At 42.4% G+C, this 26,586-nt stretch overlaps 1 protein-coding gene across 1 annotated transcript in view; it reads left to right on the top strand.

The window, feature by feature from the left end:
• Positions 1–26,586, top strand: part of LOC122540179 (dynein axonemal heavy chain 8-like) — a 1,249,383-nt gene that overhangs the window by 960,270 nt on the left and 262,527 nt on the right. Inside the window, exons 58-59 of the mRNA XM_043675521.1 lie at positions 8,119–8,228; positions 20,437–20,600. Of these exons, the coding sequence (XP_043531456.1) occupies positions 8,119–8,228; positions 20,437–20,600 (274 nt within the window). The remainder of the gene's footprint in view (positions 1–8,118; positions 8,229–20,436; positions 20,601–26,586) is intronic.

Raw genomic sequence — 26,586 nt, 5'->3', positions numbered from 1 at the left:
CATTCCATTTCCATTTCCAATACCTGCTAATTACCTTACGATTTGCATACTGTTCTAATCACCATACTACCAGAAGGATGTAAATGCTTTGAAAAGGGTACTGAAAGTTACAAGGGGACATAAATTTAAGGTGAAGGGTGAAAGGTATAGGGGGGATGTTAGGGATGTCAGGTGTTCTTTACCCAGAGAGTGGTGGGGGCATGGAATGCGCTGCCTGTGGGAATGGCAGAGTCAGAATCATTGGTGACCTTTAAGCGGCAATTGGATAGGTACATGGATGGGTGCTTAAGCTAGGACAAATGTTCGGCACAACATCGTGGGCTGAAGGGCCTGTTCTGTGCTGTATTGTTCTATGTTCTAAAGGACTTACCAGGATGTTGCCTGATGTGGGGAATTTTTGCTATGAAGAAAGATTGGATAGATTGAGTTTGTTTTCGCTGGAATGCAGGAGGTTGAGGGATGACCTGATAGAAGTTTATAAGATTGTAAGTGGCATGGTTAGAGTGGAAAGTATGAGGCTTTCTCCCAGGGTGGAGGGGTCAGTTACTAGGGGACACAGGTTCAAGGTGTGGGGGAGTGGGGGGAGGGGGGTGTTCAAAAGAGATGTGCAAGGCAGATTTACTCACACAAAAGGTGGTGAATTCTTGGAATGCATTACCAGAGGAGGTGGTCGAAGCTGATACAATTGCAGCATTCAAGAAGCACCTGGACAAATACGAGTATAGGAAGTGAATAGAGGGATACAGATCATGTAAGTGAATCACAGAATCCCTACAGTGTGGAAACAGGCCCTTTGGCCCAACAAGTCTACGATGACCCTCCGAAGTGTTATCCACCCACACCCATTTCCCTACCCTATTACTCAACATTTATCCCTGACTAATACACCTAGCCTACACATCCCTGAATACTATGGACAATTTAGCATGGCCAATTCACTTAACCTGCACATCTTTGGACAGTGGGAGAAAACCAGAACACCCGGAGGAAATGCAGACACAAGGAGAATGTGTAAATTCCACACAGTCTCCTGAGGCTGGAATCAAACCCATGTCACTGGCGGTGTGAGGCAACAGTGTTAACCACTGAGCCACCATGCCACCACCAAGTGAAGACAGTTTGAGTGTGAAAGAGCAAAATATGTCGACGCAGACTTGGATGGCCAAAGGGTCTGTTCCTGTGCTGTATTGCAATTTGTTCTTTGCTGAATGAGAAATGCACATTTTGTTTGTGCATTTGTGAGCAAGGACTCACAAAATTCCTCTGTGCTGTAGCATTCTGCAGTCATTATCTATTTAAATAATGCTCAGCTTCTCTATAGTTGGAGCAGCCTCAAAAGGTCAAATTGCCTATTCTTGCTCTTAGTTTTTATGCTGCTTTCTACCAGAGTCCAAACCTCACATTTTCCCATATATTTCATCGGCCAAGTTCTTGACTACTCACTTAACCTGTCTGTATCCCCTCTTGTGTCATCCTCACCACTTGCCGTCCTACCTATTTTTGTGTCATTCACAAATTTAGCTGGAGTTTCTTTACATTCCTCTTCTAAGTGTTATGAAGATGTGGGCGTACAGTACCTTTAAGAGAGTTAAAAGCTAGCAGAACAACTTGACAGCACCAAGTGTTCTGAATAAGTTTCAATGTAACATGTGGTCCAGCTACTGGCGTAAATAGGGTAGCTAGTTGCCTGGAGACAAAAACAGATTTGAATTAGGCCTGTCAGTTTAAATTATACCCCAAAAAAGTACCAATCTCCAATCCAGTTTCAATTTAGTATATTGACAATCTTAAAAAGCAATGACACAATCGGGTCATTGGGGGTATAAGACCGGAGAAATTTGAACAGTTGAGGGGAGAACTGCCAAGCCACCAGCATGTAAAGACTGCCCAAAAATAGCTCTCTTAAAGATACCTTTATCGATCAGTAACCTCTGAAGCAGAAATCCCTAAGAAGAAGAAAAGAAGACCGAGGAAGATATGAAGAGAAAATTTGATATCTGGCTGGTTTTGAAAACTTGATTTTTTGGTAATTGTAAATGGTGGTGGGGGGTGCTATATCGGACTAGTATTATAGAAGGGAAGGTAAAAGATAGGTTAGAGGAAGGAGTTGTAAATAGTTGTTAGTTAATTATTCTCTGTTATACTTTAAGAACTAAAGATGTTAATTTTTACTTTAAATAGTTCTTGGCCTCACCAATTTTCACAGATCACTGCACAGGATAAGTCATTTCTGCGTTGCTGGTTTAAATTAAGCAGGAGGGTTTACCCCGTATCATAACAGAAGTTATCAATATATATTCTAAATAATTGAGACCCCAGCACTGATTCCTGCAACACTCTACTAGGTGCAGATTGCCATCCTGAAAAACTCCCTTAAGTCAACCCTCTGTCTTCCATTAAATATCCAATCCTCTGTCCATGCTAATAAACAACCTCCAACACCAGCACTCTTATTTTTTTAAGTAATCTAGCATGTGTTTACTTATCAAATGTTTTCTGAAAATCCAAATCGATTGCATTGATTGCTTCCCCTTTATCTATCCTACTTGTTACCTCCTCAAACATTAGCTTTAAAGGCAGATTCCACTGCAGCAACTAAACAAAAAAAAAACATGGAAACGCAGCAAGTCTTGCTGTATCCATGGACAGAGAAACTGAATTAATAAAAACTGAAAGAGTTCTGAGGAAGGGGTCACTGAATCTGAAACGTTAACTGATTTCTCTGCACGGATGCTGCCAGACCTGCTGAGCTTTTCCAGTAATTTCTGTTTTTGAAACTGAGTCAATTGTGTTTCTTGAGCTCCAAAGAAGGGTACAGAGCAGGCGTAATAATATAAATCTGAACCGTGTGCATTTGTTTGGGTTGTCACGGTTTCCTTTTGGAGAAACAAGAAACACCTGTAGAATGGAATATTGTCCTTGATTGCGGGAGGGATTGAGTTTAAAAACAGGGAGGTTATGCTGCGGTTGTATAGGGTGCTATTTAGGACACACCTGGAGTTCTGTGCACAGCTTTGGTCTCCTTACTTAAGAAAGGATATAGTGGCACGGGAGGCAGCTGGCGGGGGAGGGGGGATGGGGAGTGCATGTTGTCGCGGGCGAGGTTCACGAGATTAATTCCCGAATTGAGAGGGTTAGTTTATGAGAAGAGATTGAGTGGACTAGGACTATACTCATTGGAACTTAGAAGACTAAGGGGGGATCTTATGAAAGCACATGAAAATTATGAAGGAAAGCAGGGAGTTGTTTCCATTGGCAGGTGAAACTAGAAGTAGGGGGCATAGCCTCAAGGTAAGGGGGAGCAGAATTAGGTTAAGAGGAACTTCTTCACCAAAAGGGTTGTGAATCTGTGGAATTCCCTGCCCAGTGAAGCAGTTGAGGTGACTTTGATGAATGTTTTTAAGGCAAAGGTAGATTGATTTTTGAACAGTAAAGAAATTAAGGGTTATGATGGGTTAAGTGGAGCTGAATTCACAGGCCAGATGGCCTACTCCTGCTCCTATTTATTACGTTCTTATGAAATCATTTCAAAATTGTATGTTTTGCTGCAAAATTGGCCCAAATGTAATTCCAACTGTCTTATTTTAACCTGAGAGGAGAAAGGTGAGCTGCCTGTTTTCCAGTGCATGTTTTTTTTTTGCCTATGCAGGTATGTGCCCTCAGGTGCCAGAAGGTATCTTGTGCTTGAGGAGAACATATGTAAGAAAAATAAAAGATGAGCCTGGTGCCATCTTACAGAGACACAGAAGCTAGTGAACATTGTATAGTTCAGAAACTCTCAGTTGGCCTCTGTGTCCTGCCAATCACTGCAAATTATTGCACTCAACCTCTGCACATATATAACCAGTCTCATACGTTCCGGTTAGCAACATACAGGTTTATTAAAGCAGCGACTGTGTAGCCATGTTTCTTGTGAGGGAGAGCAAATTGATCTCAGATGCAGAGAACCAGGACCTTATCCAATAAGTAACCGTATCTCAGGTGCAGAGTATCATTCTTTGCACCCGTATTCACATGAAGAACCCAACTGAGCATATTGACACCTCCATCATTTCTAATACCTTCCACTCAAACAGTGTTCACTTCAATCAACTTCAGCTATGAGGATAGATGGAAGAAATTGGGATTGTTGGTTTTGTCGAGAAGAAGGCGAAAAGTAGATCTGATAGAAGTTTCCAACATCATGAGTGGGCTTGATAGAGTCGATAGGGAGAAGCTGATCCTGCTCATAACAAAAAAATGTGTTTGATGACATAACTTTAAAGTGATCTGCAAAAGTAGTACGGGTGGTAAGAGGGGTGGAGGAGGTAAGAGTGCAGAATTCAGGAGACATCATTAAAATTTCCAGCACAGACACAAATAGGACAAAGTGTATGGAAAGATTTGGCAATCAAACTTCAAGCACACTGGAAAAACAAATGACAATGAGAAGAGGGGTGGCTAATACAGGACTGAAGGTGTTATAATCTGAATGCATGCAGTATAAGGAATAAGGTAAATGAGCTTGTGGCACAGATCGAAATTGGGAGGTGTGAGATGGTGGGTAACTACAGAGGCATGAGGGAGGAGCTGGGTAGAATTGACTGGGAGAGGAGCCGAGAAGGAAAGATAGTGGAACAGCGATAGCAGGAGTTTCTGGGAGTAATTCAGGAGAGACAGCAGAGATTCATCCTGAGGAAAAAGAAGCATGGTACAGGGAGGATGAGGCAACCATGGTTGAGTAGGGAAGTCAGGGATAGCATCAAAGCAAAAGAGAAAGCATATAATGTGGGGAAGGGCAGTGGGAAACCTGAGGATTGGAAAGCTTACAAAGACCAACAGAGAATAACAAAAAAAATGAGGAGGGAGAAGATTAAATATGAGGGTAAGCTAGCCAGTAATATAAAGAAAGACTGTAAGAGTTTCTTTAGATATATAAAGGGCAAAAAAGAGACATCAGTGGACTTTGGGCCACTGGAACATGAAGCAGGAAAGATAATACTGGAGAACAAGGAAATGGCTAAGGAATTGAATAATTACTTCATGCCAGTTTTCATGGTGGAAGACACGAGTACTTCCCCAAAAATTTAAGAGAGTGCAGGGGCAGAGCTGAGTATGATGACCTTCACCAAAGAGAAGGTGCTAGAAAAACTGAATGGCCTGAAGGTGGATAAATAACCTGGGCTAATTGAACTACACTTCAGAGTTCTAAGGAAGATAGCTGAAGAGATAGTGGAGGCGTTAATGGTGATCTTCCAGAAATCGCTAGAATCCATGAGGGTGCTAGAGGACTGAAAAATCATTAACATGACACTCCTATTTAAAAGGGAGTAAAGCAAAATGATGGAAAATTATAGACAGATTAGCCTAACCTCGGTCATGGGTAAGATTCTGGAATCCATTGTGAAAGATGAGATTTATGAATATTTGGAACTGTGGTAAAATATTGTAAAATCAGCATGGTTTCATCAAGGAGAAGTTATGCCTGACAAATCTGCTAAAATTCTTTCAGGAAGTAATGAGCAGGTTAGACCAAGGAGAGCCAATGGATGTTATCTATCTGGACTTCAAGACAGCCTTTGACAAGGTGCCCCACAGGGGGCTATGAGTAAGATAAGGGCCCGTGGTGTTCAGGGCCAGGAGCTAGCATGGATAGAAACTTGGCTGTCTGGCGGAAAGCAAAGAGTGGGGATAAAAGGGTGCTTCTCAGGATGGCAGCTGGTGCTAAGTGGTATTCACAAAGCTCAGTGTTGGGACCACAACTTTTCATTTTACACATTAAAGATCTAGATGAAAGAACTGAGAGCATTCTAGCTACATTTACAGATGATACAAAGATACGTAGAAGGGCAGGTAGCATTGAGGAGGTGGGGAAGCTGCAGAAGGATTTGGACAGGCTAGATGAGTAGGCAAAGAAGTGGCAAATGGAGTAAAAAATGGAAAAGTGTGAGGTCATGCACTTTGGTAAGAAGAATGGAGGCATGGACTGATTTATAAATGGGGAAAAATTCAGAAGTCTGAAGTGCAAAGAGGCTTGGGAGTTCTACTCCAGGATTCTCACAATGTAAACTTGCTGGTTTAATCAGTAGTTGAGAAGGCAAATGCAATGATGACACATATTTTGAGAGGACCTGAATATAAAAACAGGGTTAGACTTCTGAGGCTCTATCAGGCTCTGGTCAGACCACATTTGGAGTGCTGTGTGCAGTTTTGAGCCCCATATCTCAAGAAGGATGTACTGGCCCTGGAGAATGTTCAGAGGAAGTTCACAAGAAAAGTCACAGAAATGAAACGTATGAGGAGTGTTTGCAGTCTCTGGATTTATATTGAATGCAGTTTAGAAAGATGAGGGGGGATCTAATTGTAACATACAAAATACTGAATGGCTTGGACAGTGTGGATGTTGTGAAGATGTTTCCATTGGTTGGAGAAGACTGGGACATGAGGGCATAGCTCTAAAGAAAATGAAAGATCTCTTAGAATGGAGATAAGAAGAAACTTCTTCAGTCAGAGTGTGGTGAATCTGTGGAATTCATTGCTTTGGAAGGCTGTGGAGGCCAGGTCATTGAATATATTTAAGAAGGAAATAAATAGGTTCTTGAATATCAAGGGGATCAAGGGCTATGAGGAGAAAGTGAGAGAATGGGTTTGAGAAACTTACCAGCCATGATTGAATGACACAGCAGGCTCAATGGGCTGAATGGCCTAATTTCTTCTCCTATGTTTTATGGTGTTATGAGTGAAGTGAGGAAAAAAAAAACTTCCCTCTGTGTAGTTAGTGTATGGAATACTCTGCCTGGAAGTGTGGTGGAGATAGGTTTCATCAAGGCATTTAAAGGAACATTTAAATGATTATTTGGAAACAATAATGTGCAAGAGCAAGAAGGAAAAATCAGGAGACTGGCACTGGGTAATGATGCACATTTAATGAGCTGGTGCAGGCACAATGGGCTGAATGGCCTCCTGCTGTGCCATAACACTTCTGTGAATATCCAGGTAGTTTATGTTGGAGAAATTAGCCCATTAAAGCAGAGATCACACAAATCAGATCAGGTTAAATTGACAAGCTGTTTATTACAAGTGATATTGCTGGAAGAGAAATTGACTAGGCTGATACAGAACTGCTACGGTCTGTACAGGTAGATCAAGGGTTCTCTTCTTCGAGCTGAGGAAGAAGCCAGGTTTTATGATAATCTTGTACAAGAAGGTTAATTAGAAATGGGGAAAGATACAATGTATCTGGAAATGGAGTAATCTAGCTACAATGATGCTAATTGGAAAACAGTTATCGGATGAATGTCCTGATTCTCAATACAATGCAACATCCTGACAGTATCAATGAGTCAGGAGCTTCCCATCCTCTTCGCAGGTAGGTGCTAATGTCTCTTCTGAAGCGGTGAGGTGCTTCCATTGTCTTGTCCTGGGAGCAATGCTCTTAGTGGTGCTACTCTGTCTGACCTGTTCTTTAAATGGCTTTGGTATTGCTGGGTTATGAGACTGCCCTTGGGGCTTTGGGATAGCTGTGGTTGATCTGACATTGTTAGTGATTGCTGGGAAGTGTATTCCATTGTCTGCGAGTGCTGTCTGATTTCACTTGTCAGCCTGCTTGATCCCTGCTGAGGCACTCTGTGTGTTTTTGGTATAGTTTGGCCAAGTTTGCTTCCTATGTTTTGTGTGGGCCTATTATGAGTAGGCAGGGTGGCAGATCTTCCCACAGATTTTGGCTACATCAAGAACTGTTTTCAAGGTTGCCTCATGAATAGAAAGTCACAACTCTCTCAGCTGTTTCATTAACCAACACAGATCTCAAGAGAAGGAGTAACGTTTAAGAACTTGATTGGTGAGCTCCCAAAAGACCCTATAATTTGAGGAAAGCACAACTATAATAGGACCTGAGTACCGTCAAACAGGCCTTTAGTATTTTAAAGATGCACTTCAGGTCCAAGAATATGAAAATAAATCAATTAGATTATGTGGAAGCAGTTTTTGGCATGTTCTCAAATTACGTCAGTTTCTAAGCCCCTATGGCATTATCCTGACAAGTTATGGAACAAAATCAAAATTTAGATTTCTACTCTGTCAAGCAGGATTGTTAATATAAATGTCAATTCATTAAAATTTTGTCTGTATTTTTGGCAGGAATTATTGGAAATGGATATTTTCATCCAGCAAGACGATTTAATTCTGAAGTCACTGACATGATAACAAAACTTGTTGTCACAAGCAGAGTCCTTTGGCAGTGGACAAAGGTACTGATGCTATCAGAAATGGTTATATGTTCCTAATTTCTATTCAAACATTTAAATGAATAAAATATTAAATCAGACATACTGTGGATTGAGAGATAAATGTTCAGTAGTTCAGCTGAGTTTCTTAACAAGCTTGCAGCTTTGAAGTCATTAGTCAGAGAAAGTTAACTGTTAGCCTAAATTATAGCTTGAGAAAAATCTATCAATGATTTTACCAAATTACCAAGTGAGCACTCATTCCTCATTACACTCAAATCTCCCCATCTTCACTCTGTGGTCCCACTGAAAAAAACTCTTAAGAAATTTATCAAAATTATTTTTGTTTGTAAAATCATCTAATCATAAAATGAATTTTAATGTGCATTCTTTCATAATAAATTTTATGTGGCCTGGAGTACCCTGTTTTCCTTCTTAATCCTTTCCTGAATTGAAATGTTATATTTCCAAACTTAAACATTTTGGCAACCATTCTACAGACTGCAGCTTTTAAATAATCACAACCAATGCAGACAATTCATTTTCTCTCAGAATTTCAGGCTGTTAATCTATTGTATTAGCTAAATTAAATGTTCTTGATTTAATCTGATAATATAATTTTATTTTGGAAATTGTATAATGAAAAATAAATTGATGGCTTCAGGTAAATAATTTTAGAGTTAATAAGGTTGAAATTGATCTTTGAAGAAAAAATGCAATGTAGAGACATTGAACAAATCAACAATCTCTTATGATAAACCCACTTTTCTTTTCCATTGAACTCTGTCATGATGTTGCTCCTTTAACATGGTTGTGTTGTCCATGGCTTTCTTTTTTCAGAGAGGTAATAAAAGATACAGAATTCAAAAAGCCTATGTTTGAAGGGTTTTAGGGCCAGTTTGATTATAGCTAACAGATATTGCCTCAGGAGCAAGGCTTTCAAGTTAAATAAATACACTTGTATAATGGAAGGGGAGTGGCCAGTTCTCCCGATTCAACTTTTCTTTGGTTTGGTCTTGCTGTACACAGAAAGCAGTCAGGCAGTTTTGAGGCTGCTGATCAAAGAAACAGCTACATGGAAGAGGGTATTCCAAGTTATAAATCGCACAACATCAGGTTATAGTCCAACAGGTTTAATTAGAAGCACTAGCTTTTGGAGCGCTGCCCCTTCATCAGGTGGTATTCCATACTGCCATCGCTCTCTCTCTCTCTCTCTCGCTCTCTCTCTCTCTCTCTCTCTCTCACCTGTAAGACCTTGTGTTTGATTTTACTTTTGGTGCCAAGGGAAGTTTATGGGTATTGTTGCAAGCATTGGGAACAGCATCATTAAATTTATATAATCTGTTGGGTTTTCAGATAGGTTTAAGTTGTTCTGTATTCTGTTCTCTTTTGTTTGTGTTTCATTCAATAATCTTGTAAATAAATTCTGGTTTGTTCAAAACTTAGAGGTTGGACCACCTACATCTTTCCTGGGATATCCACATTGCACCTGCATTAAAACAACTAGTAAAGTTTGTGCGAAGATTTGTAGCTCGGGTGCTCATTGGTGTGGTTCTGTTCGCCGAGCTGGAAGTTTTTGTTGCAAACGTTTCGTCCCCTGGCTAGGCGACATCATCAGTGCTTGTGAACCTCCTGCGAAGCGCTTCTTTGATGTTTCTTCCGGTGTTTATAGTGGCCTGTCCCTGCCGCTTCCGGTTGTCAGTTTCAGCTGTCCGCTGTAGTGGTTGGTATATTGGGTCCAGGTCGATGTGTTTGTTGATGGAGTTTGTGGATGAATGCCATGCCTCTAGGAATTCCCTGGCTGTTCTCTGTCTGGCTTGCCCTATGATAGTAGTGTTGTCCCAGTCGAATTCATTTTGCTTGTTGTCTGCGTGTGTGGCTGCTGAGGATAGCTGGTCGTGTCGTTTCGTGGCTAGTTGATGTTCATGTATGCGGATTGTTAGCTGTCTTCCTGTTGTCCTATATAGTGTTTTGTGCAGTCCTTGTATGGTATTTTGTACACTACATTAGTTTCATCAACAGATGCCTAAGAGAAAGACCACGGAACGAGGACATACCACAACCAAAAGGACTAGCCACACTACCATACATCAGGAGCATCTCAGAACTGACAGCCAGACTACTACGACCCTTAGGACTCATAACGGCACACAAACCAACAGCCACGCTCAGACAACAACTCACCAGAATGAAGGACCCAATACCCAACATGAGCAAAACTAATGTAGTGTACAAAATACCATGCAAGGACTGCACAAAACACTATATAGGACAAACAGGAAGACAGCTAACAATCCGCATACATGAACATCAACTAGCCACGAAACGACACGACCAGCTATCCTCAGTAGCCACACACGCAGACAACAAGCAACATGAATTCGACTGGGACAACACTACTATCATAGGGCAAGCCAGACAGAGAACAGCCAGGGAATTCCTAGAGGCATGGCATTCATCCACAAACTCCATCAACAAACACATCGACCTGGACCCAATATACCAACCACTACAGTGGACAGCTGAAACTGACAACCGGAAGCGGCAGGGACAGACCACTATAAACACCGGAGGAAACATCAAAGAAGCGCTTCGCAGGAGGTTCCCAAGCACTGATGATGTCACCTAGCCAGGGGATGAAACGTTTGCAACAAAATCTTCCAGCTCAGCAAACAGAACCACAACAACAACTAGTAAAGTTAGAGTCTGGGCTACTTTCTTGAAATGTATTGAGGGAGTCTGGCCTGGTTCACAACAGATTGGGAGCTCATCCGGGATTTTTCTATTATTCTGATTGGGATTAGGGTTCCTGGATTTGAAGGCAACAAGTGGTAGATGTTAGTGTCTTTTGTACTGGGTGTTTTGTTTTGGTTGGTTTAAACAGTGCTTGGGATAGCAATGGCAATCTGGAGCTGAAGCTGCCTCATTCTGTGAGGAAAGGAGAGATAATTACATTAATACCTCAGCATTAAAATTTGCTGAAAATGCCACCAGAATCTTTAGAAATGGATAAAATTCAATTGAAGCAGTTTTAGTTAGAGGCAAAAGACAATGAAAGGGCATCAGAAATGAAACAGTTTGAATTACAATTAAAAGCAGACGGCAGAGAAAAAAAGAGACTTTGAACTTCAGAAATTGACACTTAGGTGTTCAAAAATTCACTTTCTGATGTAGTGAGAACTCATGTGGAAGAGCAGAGAATTAAAAAGGCAAGATTAGCAGCTGAAATGGCTGATTAGATTAGATTACTTACAGTGTAGAAACAAGCGACCCTCCGAAGAGCAACCCACCCAGACCCATACCCCTACATTTACCCCTTCACCTAACACTACGGGCAATTTAGCATAGCCAATTCACCTAACCTGCACATCTTTGGACTGTGGGAGGAAACCCATGCTGAATGTGCAAACTCCACACAGGCAGTTGCCCGAGGCGGGAATTGAATTTGGGTGTCTGGCACTGTGAGGCTGCAGTGCTAACTACTGTGCCACCATGCCACCCTATGATTATGAGTTGGTCCATAAATCAAAGTTTGGCTTCCAAAATCAATTTCAATCTGTGAGGGATAGAAATTAGGGAAAAGAAAAATCCTCACTTGGAAAGGGTGAGGTAGATCTCGGTGAATATAACAAGGATAACTTAACACAGGGTAAAAAGGAAACCCTTGAAGGGGAAAGAGAAGTTAAAAAGTTCCGGTGTTTTCACTGTGATAAAGTAGGCCACATGACATCACAATGTTGGTGGGTTAGGAAAAGCACTGGGAAGCCAGATGTCAGAAAACAGCATAACCCAGAGAATTTTGTTGGAGTAGTAACAGAAAGCCACTCAGGTGGATAGAGCTTGTAAGAAGGCCTATGGTGTATTAGCGTTCATTAGCAGAGAGATTGAATTCAAGAGTAGTGAGGTGATGTTGCAGCTGTACAGGACCTTGGTAAGGCCACATTTGGAATACTGTGTGCAGTTCTGGACGCCTCACTTTAGGAAAGATGTGGAAGCTTTGGAGAGGGTGCAAAGAAGATTTACCAGGATGTTGCCTGGAATGGAGAATAGGTCGTACGATGATAGGTTGAGAGTGCTAGGCCTTTTCTCATTGGAACGGCGAAGGATGAGGGGTGACTTGATAGAGGTTTATAAGATGATCAGAGAAATAGATACAGTAGACAGTCAGAAACTTTTTTCCCCGGGTAAAACAGAATGTTACAAAGGGACATAAATTTAAGGTGAAGGGTGGAAGGTATAGGGGGGATGTCAGGGGTAGGTTCTTTACTCAGAGAGTGGTGGGAGCATGGAATGCGCTGTCTGTGGGAGTGGCAGAGTCAGAATCATTGGTGACCTTTAAGCGGCAATTGGATAGGTACATGGATGGGTGCTTAACTAGGATAAATGTTCGGCACAACATCGTGGGCCGAAGGGCCTGTTCTGTGCTGTATCGTTCTATGTTCTATGTTCTAAAGCAAACTGGTGGCTAGAAAGCTTCACTAGAATGAACAACCTGGAGGGAGGTTGGTTAAGGGGGAACTGCCAGATCTTCTTAAACCATATACCTGCAAAGGTAAAGTTCACTTACATAGGCTTGGAGCAGCAAGTAAAGAAGTTACAATATTGAGAGATACACAATCCTCTCAATCTTTGATGTTGAAAGATGAGGCGATATGTACCGCTGAAGGACTATTGCCAGAAAAGGTGAATTCACGGTGAGACAAAAAACGTTCAAGTCTGTAGAGTGAGGTTAGAGTGTCCAGTGATGAGTGGAGAAGTTGTGATACCAAGTACTGGACAAACTCTCAGCCTCCAGGAATACAATTTGTTCTTGCTAATGATGTAACTGGTTCACAGGTAGGAGTGGTGCCTACTATTGTTGAAAAGCCAATGGAAACTCAGGCAACTGAACTATTGCAGGACACATCTATTGGGATGTGTCTGTGGTAATGAGGTCACAAAGTCACCAGTTGAAACAGGAGAGATCAAAGAGTACAGATAAGAAAGTTGAAGTGGAATTAGCAGAGACCCTGTTTGATCAGATGGTGGAGACAAATCAGGAGCACATAGATGAAAAAGCAGACATCTTTAGCTCAGAGACATTAACTGAGTTACAACAGAAAGATTAAAATTTAAAGCAATTGTATCAAAAGGTATACACGGAAGAGGAATCTGACTGTATCCTGAATGTTATTATATTGAAAATGATGTCTTAATGAGGAAATAGAGACCATCACATATTCAGGTAGATGAGAAATGGGCAGAGGTTTATCAAGTCATATTGCCAGTGGGTTATAGAAAAGAGGTGTTGCGAGTGATGCATGAGCTCCCACTAGGGGTTCATTTAGGAGTGAGAAAAACTCAAAAGCATTTTTACTGGTTTGGACTGCACAAGAGATGTAGTTGAATTTTGCCAGACATTGCATACATGTCAAGTCATTGGAAAACCAGAAACAATAATAAAACCTGCACCTTTAATAACTATTCCTGCATTTGAGAAACATTTTATAAGAATCTTAATTGATTGCATAGGACCCTTACCTCAAAACAAAAAGTGGGAATCAGTATTTGTTAACAATAATGGAAGTGTTCACTAGATTTCCAGAGGTTGTTCCATTATGTAATATCCCAGTTAAAAGGATTATAGAGGAGTTACTCAAATTTTTCATGTGATGCAGGCTACCGACAGAGATACAATCAGGTCAAGGGTCAAAATTCACTTCGAAATTATTCAAGGCAATTATGGAGAGCTTAGGAATGAAACAATTCAAATCTACTGCATGTCATCCAGAATAACAGGGAGCACTAGCAAGCTGGCATCAGACATTAAAGACTATGATGAGGGCTTTTCATCAAGACGATCCTGATGATTAGAATAAGGGAATTCTGTTTGTACGTTTTGCAATCAGAGATGCACCAAATGAATGAACCAAATGGAGTCCATTTGAATTAGCTTTTGGGCATGAAGTGAGAGGACTGCTAAAATTGTTTAAGGAGAAATTGGTAAATCAGAATTCAGAAACCACATATGTGGACTATGTGTCAAATTTAGGGAACGATTAAATAAAGTGGCTAGACAGCATTTAAAAGTATCATAGCATACAATAAAACAGGAGGCAGACAAGAAATGAAAAACTTGCAATATTGCTATCGGAGATAAGGTGTTAGTGTTACTTCCAGTAATAGATGAACCTTTAAAAGCAAAGTTTAGATTTTGACTACTTACAGCATGGAAACAGACCCTTCGGCCCAACAAGTCCACACCGACCCTCCGAAGAGCAACCCACCCAAACCCATTCTTCACCTAACTCCACAGGCAATTAGACCTAACCTGCACATTTTTGGACTGTGGGAGGAAACCGGAGCAAACCCACGCAGACACGGGGAGAATGTGCAAACTCCCCACAGACAAGTTGCCTGAGGCAGGAATTGAACCCAGCTCTGGCACTGTGAGGCAGCAGCGCTAACCACCGTGCCACCATGCCGCCCATTAGTTGACCTTAACAAGTCAAAAGGAAATTGAGTGAGGTGAACCATTTGATAAGAACTCCAGACAGAAAGAAATCTCACAGAATGTGTCATGTGAATGTGCTCAAAATGTCTTTTGACAGGGGAGAAAAGCCAAAGGAGATTATGTTATTGGTTACAACACAGAGTGAAGAACCAAGTTCAGACCATTCTGAATTGGACATTTCTCAAATGAAGAGAAAATGAGGATGGCAGATGCTGGAAATCAGAGTCAAAGAATGTGGTGCTGGAAAAGCACAGTCAGTCAAGCAGCATCAGAGGAGGAGAATCATGTTTCAAGCATAAACCCTTCATCAGACACAAAATGTCAAATCTGTTGCTCCTTGGATACTGCCTGACCAGCTGTGCTTTTCCAGCACCACACTCTTCAATTCCTCAAATTAAATTGAACGATGAGAAAGTTGTCAAAAATTGTTGAACTACCTTCTACAGGAAAATCGAAATTACCTGAAAGAGTTATTACATTGCATGGGGAGATTTGTGGAAATAAGCTGGGAAGTACTTGCCTAATTATGCATGATGTAGATATGGGAGATGCTGTTCTGATTAACAACATCTTTATAGGCACAACCCTCTAAAGTTGGCACAGGTTCAAAAAGAGATTGAACGCATGCTCCAAGACAACATAATCGAAGTGAGTATCAGTGACTGGAGTGCACGCATAGTAATGGTGCCAAAGCCAGGTGGTGCCCAACAGTTATGTGTGGACGACCACAAAGTCAATGCAGTTATAAATACTGATGTATATCCAATTCTGCGTTTGAAGATTGTGTTGACAAGGTGGGTCGAGCAACCTATATTTCTAAGTTAGACTGGCAGGTACCTTTGTCAGAAAGAGTGAAGACAATTTCGGCTTTCGTAATGCCAAACGGACGATATCAATTTAAAATCATGCTGTTTGGTATGAAGAATGCCCCAGCCACATTTCAACGACTAACCAATAAAGTCATTTCCGGATTACCCAATTGTGTTGTATATAATGATGACCTGGTGATTTTTGGTCACACGTGGAAAGTATATTTGCAACATTTATCAGACTTGCTCAATTGACTTTGGAAGGCAAGGTTGGTGGTAAACCTGGCTGAAAGTGAATTTGCCAAAGCCCAAGTCACCTTCCTGGGCCATATTATTGGACATGGGCAAATGGCCCCACAGGATGCAAAATCAAAGGTAATTGGGGAGTTTCAATACCATCGACAAAAAGAGGAGTACTACGGTTCCTGGGATTGAGTGGATTTTATTGAAAATTTGTACCAAAATTTAGCATTGTGGCTGCTCCACTCACTGGGTTCCTTCTTAAAAGCAAGAGGTTTACGTGGACAGTGGACTGTCAGAAGGCATTTGACAGCCTGAAAGCTGTATTAACCACTGTGCCAGTATTAGCCACACCTAATTTATGCAAAGCCATTCAAGGTGGTTATCGAAGCGAATGATGTGGGTGTCGGTGCTGTGCTCTTAGTGGAAGATGACGAGAGGATAGAACAACCTATCGTGTATTTCTCCAGGGAATTGAACATTCATCAGCAGAAATATTTGACAGTTGAGGAGGAGACTTTGAGCTTGGTGTTGGTGTTACAACATTTCAATGTTTATGTTACCAGTAATGTATCTGAGACAATCATATGCACTGATCATAACCCATTGAAGTTTGTGGAAAAGTTGAAGGACAAAAATGCCAGACTGTTTAGATGGAGCTTATTATTACAACCATTCAATTTGAAAATTGTCCATGCGGTGGGACGAGAAAACATGATTGCCAATATACTGTCGAAACTTGGATGAGAAACTGAGTCATTCAGTGGCAGTAATAAAACAGACCGAAACAAAATGGAGAAGTCCATGTCTGCATGCGTGTTGTATAGTACTAACAGTTTAAGATTAAGGGGTTTTAAAATGAAGGCATTATTGGGTATTCACCTTTTTTTTGTAAATGGGTAGGTGTGACAATGCTGCTGCTTTAACAAGATTATGAGGTCGTAAAAGCCATAGACTTCAGAAAGTCTGGCTTGGGTAGGTTTTAGGGCCAATTTGATTATAGCTAACAGATATTGCCTCAGGCAAAAGACTTTCATGTTAAAAGAAACACTTGTACAATGAAAGGGGAGTGACCAGTTCTTCCAGCTCAGCTTTTCTTTGATTTGGTCTTGATGGTCACTGAAAGCAGTCAGGCAAATTTTGAGGCTGCTGATCTAAGAAACATGGAAGAGGGTGTTCCATACGGCCATCTTTCTCTCTTGTAAGACCCTGTATTTGATTTTACCTTTTGGCCAAAGGCTATTTATGGGGATTGTTATGAGCATTGAGAACAGCATTATTAAGTTAATAAAATCTGTTGAGTATCAGATAGGTTGAGTTATTCTGTATTCTGTTCCCTTTTGTTTGTGCTTCAATTAATAATCTTGTAAATAAATTGCATGGGTTTAAACTAGCTCAGTAGGGAGATGGGAACCTGAGGTGTAGTTCCAGTACACAGGAGAATGAGAGTAGGGAGGGTATGGACAGGATTTCATGGTCACAGGAATGTGCTGGCAGACAGCAAGCTGGTTTGCAGTGAGTCAACTTCAACGCCAGAAGTATCCAGAATAAGGTAGGTGAGCTTGCAGCATGGATAGGTACCTGGGACTTTGATGTTGTGGCCATTTCGGAGACATGGATAAAGCAGGGTCATGAATGGACGTTGCAGGTTCCAAGGTTTAGATCTTTCATTAAGAACAGGCAGAGCAGTAAAAGAGAGGGGGGCATGGCCTTGATAGTCAAGGATAGTATAACAGTGGCTGAAAGAACTTTTGACGAGGACTCGTCTACTAAGGTAGTGTGGGCTGAGGTTAGAAACAGGAGAGGAGAGGTCACACTGCTGGGAGTTTTTTATAGGCCACGTGGAGGAGAGGATTGACAAAATGCATCTGGGTAGGAGTTAAAGGAACAAGGTGGTCATTAAGGGGGCCTTTAACTTCCCCAACATTGACTGGAAATGCTAAAACTCTAGTACATTGAATGAATCAGTTTTTGTCCAATGTGTACAGGAGGGTTTCCTGACACAGTATGTTGAAAAGCCGACAAGCGGGGAGGCCACACTGGATCTGGTGCTTGGTAATGAACCAGGCCAGTTGTTTGATTTAGTTGTAGGTGAGCACTTTGGAGAGAGTGACCATAATTCAGTTACGTTTTGTGTAGCGATGGAAAGGGATAGGTACATGCCACAGGGCAAGAGTTATCAATGGGGCAAGGGTAATTATAATGTGATTAGGCAAGACTTAGGAGCCTGGATGTGGTAGCAAAATGCAGGGGATGGGGACAATCAAAATGTGGAGCTGGTTTAAGGAACAGATATTGTGTGTCCTTGATAGGTATATCTCTGTCAGGCAGTGAGGAAGTGATAAGGTAAGGGAACTGTGCTTTACTACAGACATTGCATTTCTTGTTAAGCGGAAGAAGGAGGCTTATGTGATGATGAGGCAAGATGATTCAAATGAGGCGATAGAGAGTTACAGATCAGTGAGGAAGAATTTAAAGAGAGAGTTAAGAAGACCAAAGAGGGGGCATGAGCATCTTTAGCAAATAGAATAAAGGAGAACCTAAAACTTTCTATAGGTATGTGTGGAATACAAGGATGAATAGGCTTATGCCCGAAATGTTGATTCTCCTATTCCCTGGATGCTGCCTGACCTGCTGCGCTTTTCCAGCAACACATTTTCAGCTCTGATCTCCAGCATCTGCAGACCTCACTTTCTCCTCAAAATAGGACCAGTCAAAGACAGAAGTGGGAAATTTGTGTGGACCCTGTGCAGATCGGAGAAGTGCTAAATGAATATTTCTCATTGGTTTTCACTCAGGAAAAGGATAATATTGTAAAGAAGAAGAATAAGATACGAGATATTAAACTAGAAAGGATCGAGGTTAGTAAGAATGAGGTGTTATCAATTCTAGAAGGAGTGAAAGTAGACAAGTCCCCTGGGCCGGATAGAATTTACCCAAGGATTCTTTGGGAAGCTAGGGAGAAAATGGCGGATCTTTGAGTCACCATTGTCTACAGGTTTAGTACAGAGGACTGGAGCTTTGCAAATGTTGTGCTCTTGTTCAAGAAGGGCAGGAGAGATGACCTAGGTAATTATAGCCTTATGTCTGTTGTAGGAAAAGTTTTGGAAAGGATTATAAGAGATAGGATTTATAATCATCTAGCAAGCAACAATTTGATTGCAGGTAGTCAACAGGGTTTCATCAAGGGCAGGTCATGTCTCACAAACCTCATTGAGTTTTTTTGAGAAGGTGACCAAGCATGTGGATGAGGGTAGGGCAGTTGACGTGGTATACATGGACTTCAGTAAGGCCTTTGATAAGGTTCCACATGGTAGACTGTTGGATAAAATGCAGAGACATGGAATTGAGGGTGATGTGGCAGTTTGGATTAGAAACTGGCTTTCTGTAAGAAGGCAGCGGGTAGTAGTTGAAGGAAAATATTCAGCCTGGAGTCCGGTTATTAGTGCGTGCTGCAAGGATCTGATTTGGAACCACTGCTGTTTGTCATTTTTATAAATGACTTAGACGCAGGCATAGGTGGATGGATTAGTAAATTTGCAGATGACATTAAAGTTGGTGGAGTAGTGGATAGTGTGGAAGAATGTTACAGGTTGTAGGAGGACTTGGATAAACTGCAGAATTGGGCTGAGAGGTGGCAAATGGAGTTCAATGCAGATAAATGTGAGGTGATTCACTTTGGGAAGAATAACAGGAAGGCATAATACTGGGTCAATGAAAAGATTTTTGGTAGTGTGGATGTGCACAGGGATCTTGGAGTTCATGTACGTCGATCCATGAAAGTTGCAATCCAGAATAACAGTGCTGTTAAAAAGGCATTCGGTGTGTCAGGTTTTATTGGAAGAGGGATTGAGTTCTGTAATGTCATGCTGCAACTGTACAAAATTCTAGTGCGGCCGCACTTGGAATATTGTGTACAGTTCTGGTCACCTCATTACAGGAAGGATTTGGAAGCATTGGAAAAGATGCAGAGGAGATTTACCAGGATTTGCCTGGTCTGGAGGGAAGGTCTTATGAGGAAAGGCTGAGAGACTTGGGTCTGTTCTCATTGGCGAGAAGAAGGCTAAGAGAGGATATAATAGCGACATACAATATGATCAAAGGATTAGGTAGGGTAGACAGTGAAAGTCTTTTTCCTAGGATGTTGACATCAGCTTGTATGAGGGAGCATAACTACAAACTGAGGGGTGATAGATTTAAGACAGATGTCAGAGGCAGGTTCTTTACTCAGAGAGTGGTAAGTGCATGGAATGCCCTGCCTGCCAATGTAGTTAACTCAGTCACATTAGGGGCATTTAAACGATCCTTGGATGAGCACATGGATGATGATGTAGGGGGATGGACTTAGATTAGTTCACAGGTTGGTACAACATCGAGGGCCAAAGGACCTGTTCTGCGCTATATTGTCTTATGTTCTGTGTTCTAATTCTTTTTGTTTAAAACTATGTGGTTTAACATCTCTCCTGGGATATCCACATTACCCCTGCTTAAAACATCTGGCAAAGTTACGGTCTGGGATACTTTCTTGAAATGTTTTGAAAGGGGCTAGCCTGGTCCATAACAACTCTGTGAAAAAGAACTTCAAATAGTATATAATAGTAATGTCTCTGCACAGACAGCTGATCGTATTTACCCAAGAGTAATTTGTTTTTTGCACATTTTGAAGGTTGTTTTTGTTGTTCTTTTCTAGGTGAAAATGCTACCCACTCCAGCTAAATTTCATTACATCTTCAATTTGAGGGACCTATCTCGCATCTGGCAAGGAATGTTGAACATAATGGCTGAGGAATGCTCTACCCTGAAGACACTCCTAGCTTTGTTCAAACATGAATGTACCAGGGTCATTGCAGACAGGTAGGGAAATGGCGTTACATGCAATATTTGGTTCATGAGGGTTACAGAGGAGAGGTGATGGCCTAGTGAGATTATACCTCAACTATTAATCCAGAATCCGACATAATGTTCTGAGATCTGAGGTTGAATTCAGCCACGTAATTTGAATTCAATAAATATTTGGAATTAAGAGACTCATGATGTCCATGAAATTACTGTCAATTAACAAAAGAAAATGCATTATGCTCACTTAAGTCCTTTTGGGAAGGAAATTTGCCATCCTTACCTCATCTGGTGTACATGTGACTTCACATAGGTAGTAATATAATTGAATTTTAATTGCATGCTCAGTTGATTGTAACCTTCACGTCAAGGGTAGTTACTGTCACCTCACCATGGAATTCAGCCCTATTGTCCATGTTTGAACTCAGGCAATAGTGAGGTCAGGCCTGCTGGAACCCAAACTGGGTGTCAGAGTGAGCATGTTACTGCTAAGCAAATATTGCTTGACATTTTCCATCACTTTACTGATGATTGAGAGAAAATTAATGGAGCAGTAATTGGTCGACAACAACAAATTAACCACTGATGTCACTCACCGGAACACCGACGCCGACAAATTAACCACTGACGTCAATCACCGGAACACTGCCGATTACAAATTAACCACTGATGTCATTCACCGGACCACTGCCGATGACAAATTAACCACTGGTGTCGCTCACCGGAGCACCAACAATGACAAATTAACCACTGACGCCACTCACCGGAACACTGCCGATGACAAATTAACCACTGATGTCACTCACCGGAACACTGCCGATGACAAATTAACCACTGGTGTCGCTCACCGGAACACCAACAATGACAAAATAACCAATGACATCACTCACCGGACCACTGCCGATAACAAACTAACCACTGATGTCACTCACCGGAACACCAACAATGACAAATTAACCACTGACGTCACTGACCAGAACACTGCCAATGACAAATTAACTATCGATGTCACAGACCCAGTAGCTCTGCCCTGCTGAGTTCTGCACCAGAACCCAGACAAAGTGGAGCACTCACCCTCTCTTTATTACCCATTGTGGTAGAAATTGTTAGTTGTTGACCCCCAGAGTTGTTCAGTGTTCATTGAAAATAGTTAGAAAAATGACTAAAGGGAAGGGACCATGAGGATCGCAGCAAGGAGGACGCCCCCCTGGAGTAATGGACATGCCTGCGACCACAGCATCGGCATCCGTGAACATCCCAGGGAACTTACCTGTGGAGCAGAGCCTGGTCTCAGAGTTTGTGAAACTCCGAGAGTAGATCGATTCAACAATGGAGGAGACCCCGGGTCACGCTGGAACCCTTCTCAGTCATGCTGCAGAAGCATGACCATGAGATCTAGTATCTTCAGCAGCGTGTCTTGGAGGTAGAGCCGCGGCCTCCAAAACCACAGAAGAATCCTCGGTGGGTCAGGTCCAGGCCTTGGAACGGCAGGTACAGGCCTTGGAAGAGCATGTCAACGACCTTGAAAATTGAGGCCATCCGAAGAACATCCATCTGGTGAGGATCCCAGAACGGGAGGTGGAAGGCCAGCTTGGTAGCTTCTTGGAGCAATGGCTCCCACAGTTTTTGGAGCTGGAAGTCGAGGCAGGCCAGGTGCGGGTTGAGTGGGCCCACCCGGTGGCGGTGCGCTGGCCTGGATTGGACCAGCACCCCCACCCAGTCCTAGTACAACTCCAGCATTACAGAGATAAGCAAATGGTGCTGGAAGCCTCTAGAGCATTGGGGAAGGATCCACAAAGGACCGTGAATTATACTTTTCCAAGACTTTTCTGCAGTCATGATTCGCAAGAGGAAGGCCTTTAATGAGGTAAAAAGGCAGCTGAGGGACTTGAATATCCAGTATTCCAATAAGATATCTGGCAACATTACATTTCAGCCACGGAGGTTCCGTGTTTAATTTTGACTCAACCGAAAGGGAAAAGGACTTCCTGGATACTTTAAAATAGACTAGTTGCCTCGAGTAATATGGACAATAATGTTTACTTTGTTTTTCTCTGTAATTTGCCTGGTTTACCTGGTTGTTGAGGTTTTTTAAAATATAAGTGGGTGTCCTCATAGTTTTTTTCTTTTTCTCTCTCTTCTCCCTTCTCTCTCCCCTCCCGTTATCCTTTGTTCTTCTTTCTCATCATTTCTTTTTTGTTTTTCTCTCTTGGTATGGAGTGGGGGGAGGGGGATTTGCATTTGGGGAAAGCGGGAGTGGGGGCCTGGGGTTATATATTTTTACCAGGAGTGCCTTGGGTTAAAGTATGGATGGGATGGGTTGAGTACCCACTTTTAAATTTCTTGCTATAAGATGTGTGTAATTTTTTCTTACTTTGTATTGTCTGGGGCTGGGGCACAGCTTCAACTAGAAGAAGCCACGGAGGGGTTCGTGGGTAGTATGAGTGCCCCCTGTGGGCAAGGGGGAAAGTCTCCTTTCATTTGAATTATATGTTGGTCTGTTGTAGAATAGTTGTTAGAAGTTTTGATTTGGTAGTTTTGGTCCTTGTATTTTTAAATTTATATGAACTGTTTGCTGTTTTCACTCGGCACGCTATGAGTGAGGTTCTTCCTCCCGGTGGGTCACAGACTGTCTCGGATGGCTATGGCGAGCAATTCATTTAAATGGTGCACGTTAAAGGGAGTCATTCACCAATTAAGAGAAAATGATACTTTCAAGTCTCAGAAAAGAGAGGGTCTATATAGCCTTGCTGCAAGAAACACATTTAACCGATAAGGAGCACTTGAAGTTACAGCAGGGAGGGTTTGGACGGGTGTTTACCTCATCCTTTAATTCAAAAAGTAGAGGAGTTACTATTCTCATCCAGAAGAATCTCCTATTTCAACTGTTAGACCAAATTAAGAATGAATATGGATGGTTTATTATTCTTAAAACTTTAATACATGGAAAAGAGTATAGGATTTTGAATGTATATTGACGCCCGGCACATTCCCTCAAATTTTTAACGGATGCGCTTTCCAGGTTGATGTACCTTGGGCGCGTCATACAATTATAGGGGGAGACTTTAAGTGACTTAATGACCCAGAAGTGGACAGGATGCCTCGGGGAAAGTGAGGACTGCAGATCCTGGAGACCAGAATTGAAAAGTGTGGTGCTGGAAAAACGCAGCAGGCCAGGCAGCATCCGAAGAACAGGAGAATCGAGGTTTCGGACATAAGCCCTTCTTCAGGAATGAGGCTGGTGTGCCAAGCGGGCTGAGATAATACATTCATCCCGTGTGGTTGGAGGGTTCCTAGGCGGAAGATGAGGTGCTCTTCCTCCAGGCGTTGTATGGCCAGGATCTGGCGATGGAGGAGGCGAAGGGCCTACATGTCCTTGGCGGAGTGGGAAGGGGAGTTGAAGTGTTCATCCATGGGGCGGTTGGATTGGTTGGTGCGAGTGTCCCAGAGGTGTTCCCTAAAACATTCCGCAAGTAGGCAGCCTGTTTCCCCAATGTAGAGGAGACCACATCGGGTGCAGCGGATCCAGTAAATGATGCGTGTGGAGGCGCAGGTGAATTTGCAATGGATATGGAAGGATCCATTGGGGCCTTGGAGGGAGCTGAGGAGGGAGGTGTGGGCGCACGTTTTGCAGGGGATGCCTAGGGGCCTTGCAGGGACATACCCGCAATCCAGGCAGTTAGTGGACCTGAACAGGAAGCTGGGATTGGTTGATGTGTGGAGATATCTTCACCTCTAACCCACATGAGTGCTATATCAGAATTGGCATGCTTTTTGCCCCATTGACCTTTTTGAATTCGGTACTGTCTTGCAGAATCGGGAACATAACCATTTCTGATCATGCGGCAGTGTATATGGAGGTCCAGGCCAATGGTAATGGGAACAGGCTTGTGGCACTGGGCACATGGATTCTTTCCTCTTGAAGGATAGCAAGTTTATAGAGTATTTCTCGTGGGAATTTTAAATCCTTTGGGACATTAATTTGGCTATGGCTAGTAATCCATCGGTGCTCTGGGAGACTGCCAAGACCTATTTCTTGATTACTGATTATTTATTACTTGGCCACCTGTAAGTGGCAGAGGGGAGAGCAGTAGCGTTTGCTCGAGGATTGCCTGAAGGCAGCTGAGTTAGCATACTTTGACAGACCATCTGTAACTAAATTGCAGCAGATTACAGTCCTCATGGCTACTTTGAACGCTGCGCTCACCCAATCAGCAAAGAGGGAAACCTCTTTTGCAAAACAGCAGTTATTTGAGTCTGGTGATAAACCAGGTAGATATCTAGCATATCTGGCCAGAAAGAAGAATGCCCCCCAATCTATCACATCCATTAGAGAGAGTGCTGGTACTCTTACTTGCAATGCTGAAAGAATAATGCAGCATTTAGGAATTACTACTTTGAGCTGTACCGGTCGAAGAGCTGTGAGGACAGATTGACGAAGATGGAGTCTTTTTTTAAGACCCTGGACCTTTCAGGTATAACTTCAGAGCAGGCATCTTTTCTGAATGCCCCTCTGACAGTCCAAGAAATACAGGAGGCAGTGAGGCACCTCCAGAGTGATAAAGCGCCTGACCCAGACGGATTTCACAATGAGCTTTACAAGGAGTTTATAGACGCACTGGCCAGGCTACTGTTGGATGTGCACAACTGCTCGTACAGTCAGGATTGCCTCTCATCCTCTCTGAGAGAAGCAAATATTTCTCTTATTCTCAAGAAAGGAAAAGCCCCAGAGGATTGCACTTCGTACAGGCCCATATCTTTACTGAACGTGGATTTTAAAATGCTGTCGAAAATGTTGGCGATAAAGTTGGAGACCGTTTTGCCCTTCATTGTAAAGGAGGACCAGACAGGTTTTATTAAGGGTCATAGTTCAACTAATAATATTCAAAGAGTATTAAATATGGTCCAGGTATGCCAGCAAGGGTCGATTCCGGGCTTGGTAGTCTCCCTGGATGCAGAGAAAGTAATTGACCTGGTAGAGTGGCCATACCTCTTTTAGATATGGGTGGCAGTGTTATACAATGACCCGAAAGTAGCATTTCTCACTAATGGTATAAGGTTGGACAATTTTAGTATCGGCAGAGGCAGCTGACAAGGGTGCCCTCTCTCACCGCTATTATTTACATTGGTAATTGAGCAGTTGGCAGAGGCCATCCAGAGGACCCCCAATATAATTTCTCCGGAGGTAGGATCAGGTAGGCATAAGATCACCCTTTATGCGGATGATGTCCTTCTCTTTTCAACTGATCAAATAACATCTGTGCACCGTTTAATACAAGCAATTAATTTATTTGGTTTGTTTTTGGGGTATAAAATTAATTCTATGAAATCAAAGGCTATGCCTGGGGATCCAATATGGCGGCGATCCAGCAAGTCTGAGTCTATAGTGCTCTTCCCAAGACTTGGGTAAAGTTGGTCTCCCACCCCCATCAAATCATTCATAACAGCTGTTTAATTTAATTAGTTGCTTAGTATTACATTTAAACAATCTAATATTTAGTAAAAATGACCAAAGGGAAGGGACCCGCAGCTCTCAACAAGCAGGAATCCCTCCCACACCCTCTCCAGCTGCAGCTGAGGCGTCCACAGCCGCCCCAGGGGACTTACCTACAATGTCAAGCCTTGTGGAAATGATCTCCAAACTGGATACGAAGATCGACGCTTTCATCGAGGAGTCCCGAAATCGATGGGACTCACTCTCGACAGCGCTGCAGAAGCACGACCGAGACATTAAGGAGATCGAGCGCCGAGTTGGAGGGGCAGAGCTAAACGCCGCGACCTCTGAAACTACAGCACAATCGGCCATGGATCAGGTCCAGACTCTCGAACAGCGAGTCCGGACCTTAGAGAATCACATTGACAACCTCGATAATCGAGGTCGTCGAAAAAATATTCGTTTGCTGGGCCTTCCCGAACAGGAAGAGGACGGCCAGCTTACAGCGTTCCTCGAGAAGTGGCTGCCACAGCTTTTAAATCTGGAGGCTGGATCAGGCCAGGTAAGGGT

The sequence above is a fragment of the Chiloscyllium plagiosum genome, chromosome 3, assembly GCF_004010195.1.
Source record: "Chiloscyllium plagiosum isolate BGI_BamShark_2017 chromosome 3, ASM401019v2, whole genome shotgun sequence".
NCBI classification, from domain to species: domain Eukaryota; kingdom Metazoa; phylum Chordata; class Chondrichthyes; order Orectolobiformes; family Hemiscylliidae; genus Chiloscyllium; species Chiloscyllium plagiosum.
The sequence above is the reverse complement of the archived record's forward strand: the minus strand, read 5'-3'. Positions and strand labels throughout refer to the sequence as shown.